The 14,379-nt window shown below is 47.6% G+C and overlaps 6 protein-coding genes across 6 annotated transcripts; 1 reads left to right on the top strand and 5 right to left on the bottom strand.

The window, feature by feature from the left end:
- Positions 1–255: 255 nt before the first annotated feature.
- On the bottom strand, positions 256–604 carry HD556DRAFT_1357222 (uncharacterized protein). The gene has a single exon (XM_041302509.1). It carries the CDS (start codon positions 527–529, stop codon positions 269–271), a length of 261 nt encoding a protein of 86 aa, XP_041162624.1. The 5' UTR covers positions 530–604; the 3' UTR covers positions 256–268.
- Positions 605–3,480, bottom strand: HD556DRAFT_1289350 (kinase-like domain-containing protein). Its single transcript, XM_041299371.1, has 9 exons — positions 3,280–3,480; positions 3,152–3,222; positions 2,794–3,104; positions 2,651–2,742; positions 2,448–2,602; positions 2,309–2,387; positions 2,150–2,232; positions 1,639–2,099; positions 605–1,586 (listed from the first exon to the last, which is right to left on the bottom strand). Exons 1-9 carry the CDS (start codon positions 3,373–3,375, stop codon positions 682–684), a joined length of 2,253 nt encoding a protein of 750 aa, XP_041162623.1. The 5' UTR covers positions 3,376–3,480; the 3' UTR covers positions 605–681.
- Positions 3,481–5,657: 2,177 nt separating this feature from the next.
- On the bottom strand, positions 5,658–7,353 carry HD556DRAFT_259490 (uncharacterized protein). The gene is made up of 4 exons (XM_041310053.1): positions 7,186–7,353; positions 7,064–7,124; positions 6,757–7,010; positions 5,658–6,702 (listed from the first exon to the last, which is right to left on the bottom strand). Coding segments are annotated over exons 1-4 (1,194 nt in total). The 5' UTR covers positions 7,187–7,353; the 3' UTR covers positions 5,658–5,824.
- HD556DRAFT_259489 (uncharacterized protein) lies at positions 7,354–9,206 on the bottom strand. The gene is made up of 4 exons (XM_041310052.1): positions 8,897–9,206; positions 8,508–8,843; positions 8,251–8,457; positions 7,354–8,204 (listed from the first exon to the last, which is right to left on the bottom strand). The coding sequence occupies exons 1-4, from the start codon at positions 9,104–9,106 to the stop codon at positions 7,521–7,523; spliced, it is 1,437 nt and encodes a 478-aa protein (XP_041162621.1). The 5' UTR covers positions 9,107–9,206; the 3' UTR covers positions 7,354–7,520.
- A 57-nt stretch (positions 9,207–9,263) lies between these two features.
- On the top strand, positions 9,264–10,677 carry HD556DRAFT_259240 (uncharacterized protein). Its single transcript, XM_041310049.1, has 5 exons — positions 9,264–9,354; positions 9,403–9,918; positions 9,968–10,156; positions 10,207–10,485; positions 10,601–10,677. Exons 2-4 carry the CDS (start codon positions 9,480–9,482, stop codon positions 10,455–10,457), a joined length of 879 nt encoding a protein of 292 aa, XP_041162620.1. The 5' UTR covers positions 9,264–9,354; positions 9,403–9,479; the 3' UTR covers positions 10,458–10,485; positions 10,601–10,677.
- A 560-nt stretch (positions 10,678–11,237) lies between these two features.
- On the bottom strand, positions 11,238–14,373 carry HD556DRAFT_259250 (armadillo-type protein). The gene is made up of 14 exons (XM_041310050.1): positions 14,311–14,373; positions 14,141–14,259; positions 13,983–14,089; positions 13,696–13,931; positions 13,376–13,645; positions 13,239–13,329; positions 13,109–13,184; positions 12,910–13,058; positions 12,706–12,860; positions 12,341–12,655; positions 12,121–12,287; positions 11,896–12,067; positions 11,384–11,840; positions 11,238–11,329 (listed from the first exon to the last, which is right to left on the bottom strand). The coding sequence occupies exons 2-13, from the start codon at positions 14,248–14,250 to the stop codon at positions 11,478–11,480; spliced, it is 2,211 nt and encodes a 736-aa protein (XP_041162619.1). The 5' UTR covers positions 14,251–14,259; positions 14,311–14,373; the 3' UTR covers positions 11,238–11,329; positions 11,384–11,477.
- Between the last annotated feature and the right edge of the window lie 6 nt (positions 14,374–14,379).

Raw genomic sequence — 14,379 nt, 5'->3', positions numbered from 1 at the left:
AAGATAGGGACAGTAGTAGAAGCTCAAGCAGCAGCTTCATATGTGAGGAGGACTGTAGAGAGAACCACCACGAAAAGAACAGAGAACGGATACGATCCATGACATTGCAAAATATGTCAATCGCTATGGCACAGTGCGTTGAAGTGCAAGAGGCTTTGGTTAGGAATCATGGTCGCATAATCCTAGAGTGTATTGGAGCGGAATGGGAGTCTCACTGGAAGCTACTGGTCGACACACTTTATAGTTCTACAACACGCGCTCGTGGATTTCATTTCGCGCCGGTGTTTGCGTTTTGCCGTGCCCGACTACACCGGTGTCTGTAGTTCCCGCTCTCCCCGGCGGTCCTCATTCCCAAAACTGATCGGACATTGCAGGGGCGTGTCAGTCTGTCAGAACATGCGCGAGAGGTATTACACAAAGTGCCTATAGCTGTTGTGGATTCTGCAATGCTTACATTTGCACTGCTATCTTTTTCTAGTAGTCTGAAGGCAAGCAACAACATGGGTGAGTTTGCTAATCTCTGCAGCATCCACTGCAGTGATTCGGACGCACTCGATCCATCATACAAAGAATTATTGTTGTCAAATACTACGCAACTCACACCAATAGAAGGTTATCGTTAACATATCGTCAATATTGATGCAATAAAACAAAATGATTCTACATAGAGTACACCACATGTCATGATCGTGACAATGCCTTTTGCGCCTCCTCACTTGCCTTCCGAGCACCTGCAAGCGCCGGCCGAGTGCCATGACCCATCATTCCTGCGGCGTGAGGTCGTTTCCCCTGCTTGGCATTGTTTGCAGCTGCTACGACGCGCAAGAGGTTGCCGGCACCTGAATGTTTCGTTGTCCGAAAAGTTCCAGGGGCTATCGCTCGTTCACGTTCAATGCGCTTAAGGAAAGGACTAGGTAAATTTTCTTCGTCAGAAAGGTCATATTCTGGGGGTACGGGGGGCGCTGTCTTTGTAGTCGTACAAGCATTTGTAGACTCTGTGCGCGAGGTTGTTGACTTCGAGGGTCGTGATGATGATGCGAATCCCGTAGGATCAGAGGCAGATGCCGGTAGAGTCGCAGTTCTCCGGAGAGGTGCCCGTCGAACAGATCCTCGAATAGACGGCTTGCGTAGACGTGTGGGGGGGACAACATTCGGGTCTCTTGATGACGAGGCTGAGGCAGTCATCTCGGGACTTGTTCGTTCTCGTTTCGACGGGGAAGGCGGCAAGTCGGTATAACCCTCCCCGTCTTCTGCTTCGGAGTTCTCAGCTCCCTCGTCAAAATCAAATATCTTGGCAAACTCGATATTCACTTTTGGTGATTTGACGAAAAGATTGACGAGCTGAGCTGGAGTAGGTGTTGCCAACGGTTCGCCAGTGTCTGTCAGGATGACACCTTTCATCGCTGAAAAGGGCACCAGAGGTTTGGCGGGACGGTTGATCGGCGTTTCGAGCGTCATGGTTGTGTTCATGAAGGAAACATCCTGCGACCGCCGTTGGGCAGACCGCAAGCGGCAGTCTTGAGTCATCTGTGTGAGAGGTACAAGAAGGTTTTTCACTTCTTCTAGGGGCGTCTTGTCTTTGGGTCCTACAGTTGGCGCAATCAGCAACTGGAAAGTGTGAAAAAACATAGTCTGAACCTTTAGCTTCGTTCGCAGCCTTCTCTTCCGCTGCTTTCAGCCTTACTTCTAGATCTTGCCTTGCTTCGTCCAGCTTGCCCTGCTCTGCCTCGAGCTCTTCTTCCCTCCCTCGAACCCAATTCACCCTGTCCTCTAGTTCCTTCATCATCCCTGCCCTTATCTCCTGCTCTCTTGTTGTCCACCACGCAAATAACTCCTGATCACGCTGGCGCACATGTTGTTCAAGCTCTTCCTCACGCAGCGCCATCACTTCCTCCATACGTTTTCGCACATCACGCAGCCGTTGTTCTGAGAGGGCCTCTGCCTGTCCCAAGAGCTCCCGGAGTCGGACGATTTCGTGATCTTTTTCAGATACAATGGATGTTAGCCGTGCTTCCCGTTCTGCGAGGGCTGCCTCGCGGGCAGCGACTTCCCGCTCTTTCGTAACAACCGCTACTTTGTGTGATTTCACTGTAGTGAGCCTGTAAAAGCCATTTAGAGTGATCCGTAAGTCCTGTAACAAAAAACTAACATCTTTTCAGTCTCTGAAACCTTGAAAACGAGCTCCAAGCGCTCGTGTTGGAGGAGCTGAGCTGCCGAAGGCCTCATCGCGGGCTGCAAAGAGATGTTGAATAAGCAATAGAACAGACAAGGACCGTAGTGTGCACCCCCGTATGATATGATTACTTACGTTAAGGTTCAACATTGCTTTGATAACACTTGACAGTGCCTGGCTGTACCCTTTCGGCAAGGGTGGTATTCGGCCGTTCCTACACGAGCGTGAGTTCAAATTTTTCTGCCGTGCGAGAGTGAGGCAATCTACAACTGACCGTATAAATATGCTCAACTCAGCGTGAGTCTTGGCTTCATGGAATGGCGGCTTCAGGGCGCACAGCTCGTATATGAGACAACCCAAAGACCAGATATCAGACTTGGAATCGTAGGCTCGTTCTTGCATCAGCTCAGGAGACATATAATATGGTGTCTGGTCTCCTGAATTAAGTCATGCAAGAGTCCCAGTCAAATAGCTTACCCCGACGTATGTGTTCGCAAAGTTTGCTTGGGATAGCGCTTTTGACAAGCCAAAGTCACCAAGCTTCACGGTATTTGATTGGTCCAGAAAGACTGCGCATGAAAGGGTGATGTGAAGTAAGAAATGATCTTAAAATGACATACCATTATCTGGCTTGAGGTCTCGGTGTAAAATCTGCGGCCGCTTGGCATCACCTTCAGACGTGCCACTACCTATTCGTCCATGGCTGCCAGGGTGATGGCAATAATGAAGCGCAAGCAAAATTTGCATGAAGTAGTTCCAAATCGTGTCCTCTGGTACGGGTCGGTTGTGCTTTTGCGCCTGCTTTATGACAGTAGATAAATCCCCTCCGCCACAATACTCCATGAGGATGTACAGGATGCCTGCATCTCGGTCAACGTGACGGTCGTGATATCGTACAATATGCTCGTGGTGCAGATCTTTCAGGATATTACTGAACAGCGATGAGTTGGTGCAGCAGAAATGAACTTGAACACTGACACTTCAGCAACAATTTGTTTTCTATCACGGTCGCTCATTCTCTCAAAGTTGAGCTCCTTTCTTGCAAGAATCTACCACAAAATATCAATTCTGACCTAGCGAAGTAGGGGTAACACCTGCAGACTTACCTGGCCATCCGACTTCCTTCTGACTTTACGAATAATTCCGAATGAACCATTGCCGATGATATCCAGAGGCTCGTACAGTTCTAGAAAGCTGCTCATGATGTTGCACAATGTGTGCGGTAAAGGTAGTGGTGTGATAAAACAACAAACTTCACAAGACTCAGTCGAAATATAAATTTGCCAAAAGGCGCGAGTGGGACTGCCACAACCTAAGTTAAGTTTGAACATGTCACGCGTATGGGTTATATTCATCATGTGACCGTGATTTTTGTCGTGTTGACCCAATCAACTTGACTTCATCGTATTGACGGTCCCGGTCTAGACTCTATCGACAGCATCCACAATTTCCATCTGATGTACATCGTACATGCACCAAACGTAGAGCTCTAGAGGCTGGCAATACCACGCACGCTCACTGGTAGGAAAAAGCTTACTAGTAGATTGTAAGTCATATTTCTCAAAAAATGCAGCGCTGGACAATTCTCAGAGAGTTCTAGGTCGACCCACGCTTAACTTGCTGTACATTAAAAGCTTGTTTCACATCAATCCATCTCTCAACGTCTGTTGACATCTCATTCAGCTGCGTGTGATTCATATCTAAACTCAGGCACCATGCAATCGCCGACTACCACTCATGAGTTATCTAGCCCTCCACCTTTGGTTCCTTTCTCCTCGTATCATGGCTAATGATGGTCTTTCCGCTATGATGCACACGTCTCCGTAGAGATTTCCCATCATCACCTCTCGACCACCCGCAACGTAATGCGAGTGAAAACTCCATGCAGAAGGCCTTGTGCTAACCAACATGATATCTGTTGCATCTTTGCCTTCCATCACATTTCCGTCCGACTTGGCCCTTCTTCTATCCGGCTCACCACGCGCCCCTACGAAACGAACAATTTCAGGATTCCCCAATGTTTCCGATAAGTAGTGGACCTCGTCGTGGCTGGAAAGATCAACTATATGATCCGCCAAGAAACTGAATTCCGTCCATCCAACATTTCGATACAGAATACGGACTGACCACGGGATGGAAAGGGAGTTCAAAACGCATGCGATCATTGCATCTCTGCCCTTCAGGTGGCTGCCGATATCGACCACAGACCTAGACGTAGACATGTACTGATTGTCAAGGCCAAATGCCAGGTATCCGCCTTCAGGCAAAACGCCTGGATCTAAAAGCAATTCGCTGATGCCTGTTGTCAGCGAGTTTACGTCGTAAACACCCTTTCTCTCAAGGGTGGCGAGTGGAATGTCATTATCGGTTGGAAAGTGTAGGCGATATGTAAGTATCACACGATGCCCTGACTTGATTTTTCTGACCGCAAACTGCACGTCGTCGTAGAATGCAATAAATGCCACAGATGTCTGTGTCGTCCTTGTGAACAATTCTGCGAAATCAATGGTCCACTCATGATGTCCCTGGCGAAGGAGTAACGCTCCACCTTCGATGTCTGTTGGGAATACAACTAAAACAGTTGCAAATCCTTTAGGGATCGCCTTGTTTGTGCATGGGTTGGTGGACTCTATCCGATGGACGACTGCAGATGAAAGGCCTGTAATAGTGAATTATGAGGCATTTCAGTTTTTTGAAAATCCTTTGCCACGAACCAAAAACATCGCAGAACTCGTCGTGGCTGAGGGAAAACATTCGTGACTCCTCATGACTCTTGATGAGCTGGTACTCGTGGAGACAGACATCTAATAGATTAGGGTGACCGGTTGAGCCCTCTTGAGTTGCGGGGAAGACTGGCGAAAATGTTTCATGACACTCTGCATCTGGTAATTGTATGCTATTTTTAGTGTTTATTACAATACCATATAATAACTAACCATAAATCTTCAGGTGCTGGACAAGGAGTTGTGATGATCGCTTGCTATTACCGCCTTCAAGTAATTCACTTCGAATAGCCTCAGTGAGACGGCAATGCTCCGCGTCGAATGTGGTGGCAATCTCGATTGCGTCGAGCTGTGCTGGAGTAAAGCGAGAGTTATTTGCTGTTGGAGACTGAGCACGACAATAGCATGTTAAATGGCGGAGCTCTTCACATGTTGCTGACAGTAAGTTCATTTTTCTGTTGGAAAAAAAAATAACTTCAACTTTCCATCTCATGTAGCGCGCGGATGTGCGAGCCATACCCCGCGTGATCATCAGCGCCCGTACTGTAAAACAGGGTGCATCTATCTGGTGTGGAAAGAAGCGTTCCGCAACAATACGATGGTCTGGGCTTCATGGAAGCTCGAACGTTGTCCAACTTCCCCATGATGATTTCTCCATTCAAACACCCAAAATATTTAACATATTATGATACGAATAGAAGACACGGTGAGTCAATATTTCGACGTAATTTTCTTGCAATAAGAAGCGCGCTACATGACTCGACTCATTCCTTGATCAAACCTTCGTCAACGTAAGGTCCCAAAGGGGCCCACGCACTTTAAGCTTCAGAGTCATTTTGTGAGTCAGTGATTGATCGAAAGTCCCAATTTGACAGTGACGAGAAAGCTGCTTTCTGAGCGCGCCTAAATTTCATATCCGAAGCTCGTACTAATACAGGACCTTTGCAGGGACCTCCGCAACTAGGCAAATATCGCCATACAGGTTTCCCATCGTTGCCTCGTTCCCGTACGCAAGGTATTGAGAACGCACGTTTGTGACGGAAGGCATCTCTGTCATTTGGATGATGTCAACAATATCTTCCGAATATTTGGAGTAATCGCCAGCCCGCTTCTCGTCGTCATTCCCAAATTGATCAACAAACCGAACGAATTCAGCTCCTAGACCCATTTTTTCACCAGCACCCCAGTGACTCCACACGAGGTCTTTCTGGGATAGGTCCGATATGAACTTATGAAGCACGAACGTCTGTTCCGAATGAGACACACTGTCTCGATATAGGACGCGAAGAGACCATGGCAGATGAAGCTTATTCAGGACGCGCGTGATAATCGCATCCGAACCCTTCAAGCATGACCTAAGAGTGTCCACTCTCATCTCTGACGATACCGGGTACTGATGGCGAAGTCCGAACCCGAGATAACCACCGTTAGGCAACACCTTGGGATCATTCACGAATTCGGCCAGGGCAGTTTCCAAGGATGGTTCAAAAGGGCCGGGTGCCCAGATCATAGTAGCTGATGGACTGTCCCCGCCAGACGCAACGTAGAGTTTGTAACTCAACGTCAGGCGGTGACCGGATGTGATTGGGTCAATCTCACGTTCGACCTCATTGAAGTACGCTGCATAACCAACGAGAGGGATCTGTGCTTCTGACAGCATTGCAAAGTCGACACGGTGCTCATTTTCGTTGTTGCGTAGACTGCATATCCCTCCGGTATGCGGAGTCGGGAATACAATATCAAGGAAACCGAATATCTTGTCGCTGTTCGTAGCACTCTTGTGTGGTCCGACATAATTGCTCGCACCTAAGCATAACGAAAATTAGTTTCAATATGTACGATATACGAACGTTCGCTAACCATAGATATTCAATTCATATAATTTGGATCTAATGTCCCGCCCAACGGCCATGCCCTCCAGTAACGACTGGCCCACAGCATCAACCAATCCAGTGTTTTCCAAGTTAAATTGAGTGGCAAATGCGGTGGCGTCTAACCTGCCGGCCCTGAGTTTCTCAGAACCTTCTCCGTCATCGTGACTATATGCTGCAGGCTGACAAGCTTCATGCAGAGACTCAAGCTGGTTCTGCGTAGGGAACAGCAGATTGATTTTTCTAAATAGTTTTTAGCTCGTAGCCACTGGCGAATAATGAATGGCATACCGTACACCGCTTGTCGCTGTACTATAAAAGAGCGTAGATTGCTCCACAGCAACTTCGCAAGTTCCACTGCAATATGGAGGACGGACATTTAGCGTTGCGCGGATGCGAGCCAGACCATCAGACATACTATGAATCGCAACGGACAGATAGCTCGGAGTCCCTATTAAATATTTTATCTCATCCTCATCGTATCAGAATCAAATTCAGGTCTGTATGGAGAAGATATCATTATCAACGGAGAAAGCTGCAGATCGGAGCGTCTAATGGTACTACATCAAGATCACGTACTTGTATATTCCCTGACTCACACATCTATACATGAGTCAGTCCCTATCCTCTTAACACGTTTTCTTAAAGTTTGCTTTCTAATACATAATTGCCTTGATGCAATATCAACACGTGAAGATGCGGAGTTTGAGATCGAGATCTAGCAGACGGGCTGCTTTCTGATTGTGAAGTGAGTCAATTCCTGTAATCTAGACAACCAACGAAGCGATCCAGAACGTCCAATAGACGCTTGCGTCGGTCTTTCGTATCAAAGACACTAGCATGATCCAAGTCAGGATCAAAGAGCATTTCTAGTGTATCCGTAGCCCAGTATTCCGAAGCAGTTGGTTCCTCTGTCAAATATTTTCTGACTTGTTCCGAGTTTACGATCTGATCCTTTCCGCTCAGCCATACAGCGACGGGTCTTCCCACTAGATCTTCTTTCCACAGTACGTTTTCAGACCAAAAGAAGTGCCGGGACAAGGTCCGCGAGATATCTGGGTCCCTAGATGCGAAATACCAAAGCTGTAACTCGTTAGCAGAACGAGGTTGTCGGTAGAGGAAATTGAAGGCGACATCGGGAAGATGGAGAAGAAATGGTATCGGATCAACGAAAAGTATCGCTGCAACGCGAGGGGAAAAATGGGAGTGGAGCATCTGTGTAGTGACGACTGTCCCATAAGAGTGCGACAAGACAACAACACGATCGAGTCCGAGATCATCCAGAATCTGGGATATAGCGGTGCAAGTGGCCGAGCTTGAGAGTGGAGAGGAGGTGATGTGCATGCTGATGGAAAGGAATTCAATTGCTAAAATTCCAATATCTGGATGCACAGCAATGAACTCCTCGAAGAAAGGCGTGTATGGATATAAACCAATCTGCAGAAACATTAGAATCATCCACATGAACACCTCAAGAGCTCACTCCAATGCCGTGTATAAAAAGGACGGGCAGTTTCGTTCTTGATCGGTGAGGACGATACCAGTATGGCAACTTGACTACCGGCGATCTTCGCGAGATGAGACAACATGGGCGCATTGGAAACGACGTCACGCAGTCGCCGTCATCATAGTGTTGAAATCCCTGGCGCCAAAGTCTGAACGATGAAAATAGATCCACCAGACCCACCACCTGAATAATCGTAGGTCTTTGAGGTTCATTACGCTCGGATGATTACTTACCAAATACCAGATCAATGGCCGGTGCAACATCGACACGCTGTCGAGCGTGGGTCGCATGCATCGAGCCCCAGTGTTATATCCAGGTGCCAACTTTCTATCAAGAATAACTTCTATCATCGAGAGATATTCCCCTATTTCTTCTTCCCATTCCACTAAACAGGTGTCCCTTGTTGCAGAGAACAAAGCCCAGAGGAGCCAGTCCACAACGTTTTCTCTCCTAAACTCCGCTGAAAAAAACCATCCAGAGATATAATCTGAGGTTGCCAGATAGCTCGAACACCGCTGAAATAGCATCCGCCGATGTTCGCGAGTGTGAATGGTGGGGTGCACTGCAGGCTAGAGGAGTTGCTTAAAACATCATGCTTGCCAGGATACAGATAAATCCATGCCTTCTGTAACAACCACCGTCTAGGCAGGTAGACCAATGTATAAAAAAATATCTCCAATAAAGCGTACCTTCCCAATGACGTCTGCCATCTGGTACCTGGTTGAGCAACGACGAGATATGCAACATACAGAAAGCTAATTGGTGCCACCAGACGAAGAAGCCCTATGCTGGTGACTATAAAGACATATTCAGGCAGACTTTTGCCAATCATTTGCGTTGGCTAACAAAAATTTGGAAGGGACGGGTTGAAGTTATGGAGTTACACTCTAATATTATAGAGTCCTCAGTGGGTGACTTGGACAGAGTCTAGGGGAGGCCACCTCATTTAAGTAATACTTCCATTGACTATTAATTTCTCACGGTTACACCCATCAGCGGGCGTCGCCGAAAAGTTTCCCTTGCTTTCCACCATCATCCAACGGCGACGTCGACGAAATGGCAAAGAAAAAGAATAAACAGGTGGGTATGCAGCTTCTTTCTATATATGCTGATTAAAGACTCTTTTAGATCATCCGCCCATGGTGCTGGTACTGTGAAAGGGAGTTTGAAGATGAGAAAGGTACTTTTTCTAATACGTCTGGAAGATGGAATCTCATATGCACGGACATTCAGTTCTCATGCAACACCAAAAGGCCAAACATTTCAAATGCAACATGTGTCCTCGCCGATTGAACACTGCTGGCGGTCTGGCCGTGCATATTCAACAAGTTCATAAACTAGAACCAGAGAAGTGCCTCAAAGTCCATCCATATCTAGTTCGTTTTGTTGACTTTGTTTTGTTCAGCCTTCCACGGATTGAGAACGCTATGCCAGGACGTGATGGGTATGAAGTGGAGATTTTCGGAATGGAGGGCATTCCTGCACCTGATGTTGCAGACTATAAGCGCCGCAAGGAAATCGAACTTGGCTTAGCTGCAGGTTCTATATCTCAGCCTCAGCCGAAGAGACCTAAGATTGAAAAGAGGCCTTTATCGGAGGACGAACTCAAGGCTCAGTTAGAGGCCCATAAGGCCTTGATGGGCGGTAGCAGCGATAATCCTCCTGCTCTTCCTGCAGCTGACAATAGTGCCAGCGGGGTATACGGCGCTCCTCCACAAGCATATGCTGCGCCTCCTACTCCAGCTCCGGGCCTTCCGCCGCCAGGGATGCCTCCTGGTATGGGACCAGGTGCGCCTCCTCCATTCTTTCCGGGAGGGCCACCCCCTGCCGGCGCTTTGCCGCCTTTTCCGCCTTTTCCTGGCATGCCCGGTTTCCTTCCAGGGTAAATCGAGTTTTTCTCTGCATTAAATTGTGTGTTGATCTGTTATATAGACATCCACCACCTGGCTTCCCTATGCCTCCTCCTGGTCTCATGCCTCCACCGGGTATGCTTCCCCCAGGTGCGCCACCTTTTCCTCCCGGAAGTGTTCGGCCACCATTCCCTCCACCACCTTCTTTTGTTCCCGCTGGTTCAGCATCACCGTTCCCTCCAGTTACACCAGGGATTGGATCTGGTGCTCCGCCGCCGCCATCGGCTGCTGCTATGGGACCACCCGCTGCAACCGCAGCACCACCTCCTTTGACCTTGCCAAATTCGGCCCTTGAACAGAAGTATGCGCCTTTCAAGAAACCGACAGAACTCAAATATGCAAACCCGAACTTTTCCCCTGTGAGTTGATGTAAAATTTCCCCACACCCTACAACTAATGAGGCGTATCGTAGGAAGAGAAACGGGCTCACACTAAAAAGTACTATGTTGCCCGAGACTCGACGAATATGCCGCTATCTGGCATTGACTCTTCTGCACTTTCAGCTGAAGAGACGAGAGGGAAGAAAAGGGCACGAGCAGAGGACTTCCTCTAGTGGTCAGGACTATACTTTGCGTTATGCTTGATCCAATGACATCGAGGCAGACGGTTGTTACAGCGCAGGCAACCCAAGGAAGAGGGCTATTTGATGGAGACTCACCAGTCCGTCCCATCCATCTACTTCTTTCCGCTCATAGATTTTTTGCACTCATCACCTCCTTATACTCATGTCACATTGCACAGCGCGATGTTTGCTGCGATTTCTTCCATCAAGCCATGCGGTGCGGACTTCTTCTTTGCCTTGAGTTTCTATATCGCCAGAACGTATTTTACTGTGTATTACGGTCGGTCTTTTCTCTTCTGTTATAATATTCTTGTTGTGCAAACGGTATGTCTATCGAAGGTTGGTTTTATAGCGTGAATGGTATTCCGTACAAACATAATCACTTGACCCCACAAGGTGTCGCTGACGCTAGCACGAACCTATACCATGAGGCATGAAACGTTGACAGTCTGATTCAAGTTGAGACATTGTTCTCGAGTATGCTGTTGGTTACTGTGCTATACACTGCAGCTATGCACCTGCTGACTGGGCGAATCATAGGTTGCGCAAAGACTGGCTTGGCGCCTCAAGTTTGTCCGCACGTCTACATAACGTAAGACCCGTACGTCCTCAAATAGTTGGATATTATATTACTCACCCGCACCATGTCATTTTGAACAAGTAGGAACAGGCAAGTACCTGGAGATGTAGATAACATACCAAAAGCTACATCGTTGTAAATCACACATTTGCTACAGTAGATCTCCAATATTACTATGCTCTAAAAGATCCAAGACCGACCGCGCCAATTTCGCCGCCTCCTTGTCGTCATCGACGTGTATGCGATGGTGGCCCCCAGGGCTCATGCTTATGACACCCCCAGTCCAGTCACACATGTGCCGCAGCGTCGAGGTAATCCCTGCTTCGTTGAGTTCGTGCTTCCGACGAATGTTAGACTGGACGAGGGAAAATATGCAAGAGATCAGGGGACAACGTGTGTCGGACTTGGCATCGGTCATGCAGTCGTGCATGGCGTGGATGATGTGTGCGTGCGCGAAGATGAAGTCCTGTTGTTCTCGCGAGCCATTTGCGATGTTCGCCAAAAAGCATGCAGTCTGTTCATCCGCTGCGTTAGTGAAGATTGCCAAGCGGAATAAAGTTGAGAATTACATGATGGGTCACATCCTCGTTGGAGGATTCTAGGCCAGAAGTAATACAATTGGCGAGAGTTTCCTTATCGATATATTCAAATACGTAGTCCACCCCTTCTTCGTCTTCTGCAAGGTTGCGCAGAATACTCATGGCTTGTTCTTGAATTTCAGTATTGGAATCGTTACATAGCCTGTGGAACAGACGTTAAGACGGTCTATCAGCAGCACAGAAGTTGAAACGAACATGACGAGCCGGGGCCAGCATAGATGTGTCATTACCGTCTGTCTTGTGCTGGGATCGCTTTTCCGGAGGGCATTCCTCATTGCCCACAAAGCACCAACTCTCATATTTATGTCGTCAGAAGCAAGTAGTTGCATCAGTCGCGGAAGGAGCCCTTGGTCCAATAGTTTCTGAGGAAAGAATTGCTCGGAAATAGGTCTTTGAAAGAAATGTCGCGACGCACCGGCCTTAGCGGTGAGAAATCGTTCACCAAATTGCAAATAGTATTCAAAGCTGCATATGTCACTCTTGGATCCTCGTCTTCTTTCTTAAATATCGCAAAGAGCTCCATTCCAATTTTGCTGTCCACGATATTTGTGCGGATGATAGAAACTGCACGACTAAGTGCGCGTAGGCACGTGCATGCTGCGTGGCGGATACCAATGTTCTTGTGTGACAAGGAGACTTGTATCGCGGGGACGATGTGGAGATCATCTGCAACTTCCCGGCGAATGTTATTATCAAAGAGCGAGATTGCTGCAATCACAGTCAACGTCGCCTGTAATATAAAAATAGGTAAGCACATCCTGATGAAAAGATGGCACTCACTTCTCTGAGGGCAAGGATGCTCTCAGGCTCGTCTTCTTCCCATTCCGACGTCCTTTCAAGTGGAGTGATGTGCTTCGCCAATAAAACTACCTTTTCCAATGTTCCGCGTTCATAGACCTCTCGGCACAAATCTCTATCGTCTTTCACCAGATGATCTGATGCAAAATCAGATGACTGCTTGAGACAAGAGTGATGTTCTCCTACAGAGAGTGTAGCATGTTTTAATCTTGTTCTGTGTAGTTTCAGACGACGAAGAGAGCACCCGGTTGATAACATGGATAACATTCAGAGCAGCAGAATAATCTATCGATCCTGGATGGTGGCTTGCATTGGCTCGAAGAACGTGAGCAGCGCTGAGGGTGGTCAACATTGAATGAAGGGTCTGATCAAACTGAACACATACCACAGAGATGCAGTAAGCTGCACATCAGTCGATCTACTTTTCGTCAAATTTAAAACGATGTTCAAGGGGGGGTCAACTCATGCCAGAACATCACATTTAGTCCTAATCAAATATTGACAATCGTGCTTACCTGTGTCAGGCCAGGCTCTTGCGAGTGTGTTCGCAACCACAGTATTTTCCATTGCCAAGGATGATATTGCGCTAAGCGCGGCTTCTTGTAACTTTGAGGTATCAGATTCACTTGCTGCTGATAAATAATGGAATAACCTTTATGTCCTTCTTTTGAAGGAAATTGACCAGAAGCCGGACTACCCATCCACCTTGTCTGGCTGGTGAACTAGAATTTACCATTTCCTTTTTTTCCCAACCGCGTCTGCCCTTAATCTCTTTGGAGCGTTCAGCAGGAGGCAGCCATTCTATGACGGCGTTCCGATGAGCATCTGAGCGGACAGTTGTACTGATCAGCTGTGCAATAGCAATGTTTGTTTGAGATGAAGGATCAGCCAGGAGTGGGAGAAATATATTGAGGCAATCAAACTTGGATCCTATTAACATGAGCACACCTTGACTAAAGGAATTCAAGTTACCTCGAAAAGATAGCTCAGTGCGACCTTGGCTTCACTCCGCAAATCGGGGCTCCATGTTCGAAGACCAAGTTGAGATGGACCAACGACTTCAGCAATGGCCGTGGATAACACTCGTAAACCCCGCGCTAATGCAGATTTTAGTTGCACAGGATCGTGGGGTTTCATATTTGACAGCGCAAAGAGGAACGCATGAAGAGCATTCGCGTGAATCAAGCTAATTAGAGCGACCTCTGAACCTGGAATGAACTGTTGGTCTTTGAACAAGAGACTATCATATGGACACATGCCATAGGAAATAGACGCAATCACATGGGCGGATTCAACACGAATGTCATCATGAGATCCTTGAGTATCAACATAGGACGTTGAAGGGTGCTTGATGCAGTTGACAAGCCTAGCCAGATGACAATGAGCTCTGTATCATGCATAAGGTGGTGTCACGTACAAATGAATGAGCGCTGTATCCTGAGCAAGGGCTAGTTTGGCGGCGGGATTGCCGATGACTGAATTTTTCAATGTCTTGAGGGTGCTGGTGGTGATGGTTCGCACTGTCATCCGTTTAGACTGCGTCGATGCAGTATGAGCAGTTGATGGTGATATTGAATCAAAGCCTACTGTTTAACTCAGGATGCTAATACCGTTGAGGCACTGCGGCCAGCCTTGAGCTTGAGTAATCTGCCACAC

The sequence above is a fragment of the Suillus plorans genome, assembly GCF_016647745.1.
Source record: "Suillus plorans strain S12 chromosome Unknown HD556scaffold_16, whole genome shotgun sequence".
Lineage (NCBI taxonomy): Eukaryota > Fungi > Basidiomycota > Agaricomycetes > Boletales > Suillaceae > Suillus > Suillus plorans.
This window is presented reverse-complemented; position numbering and strand designations above follow the sequence as displayed.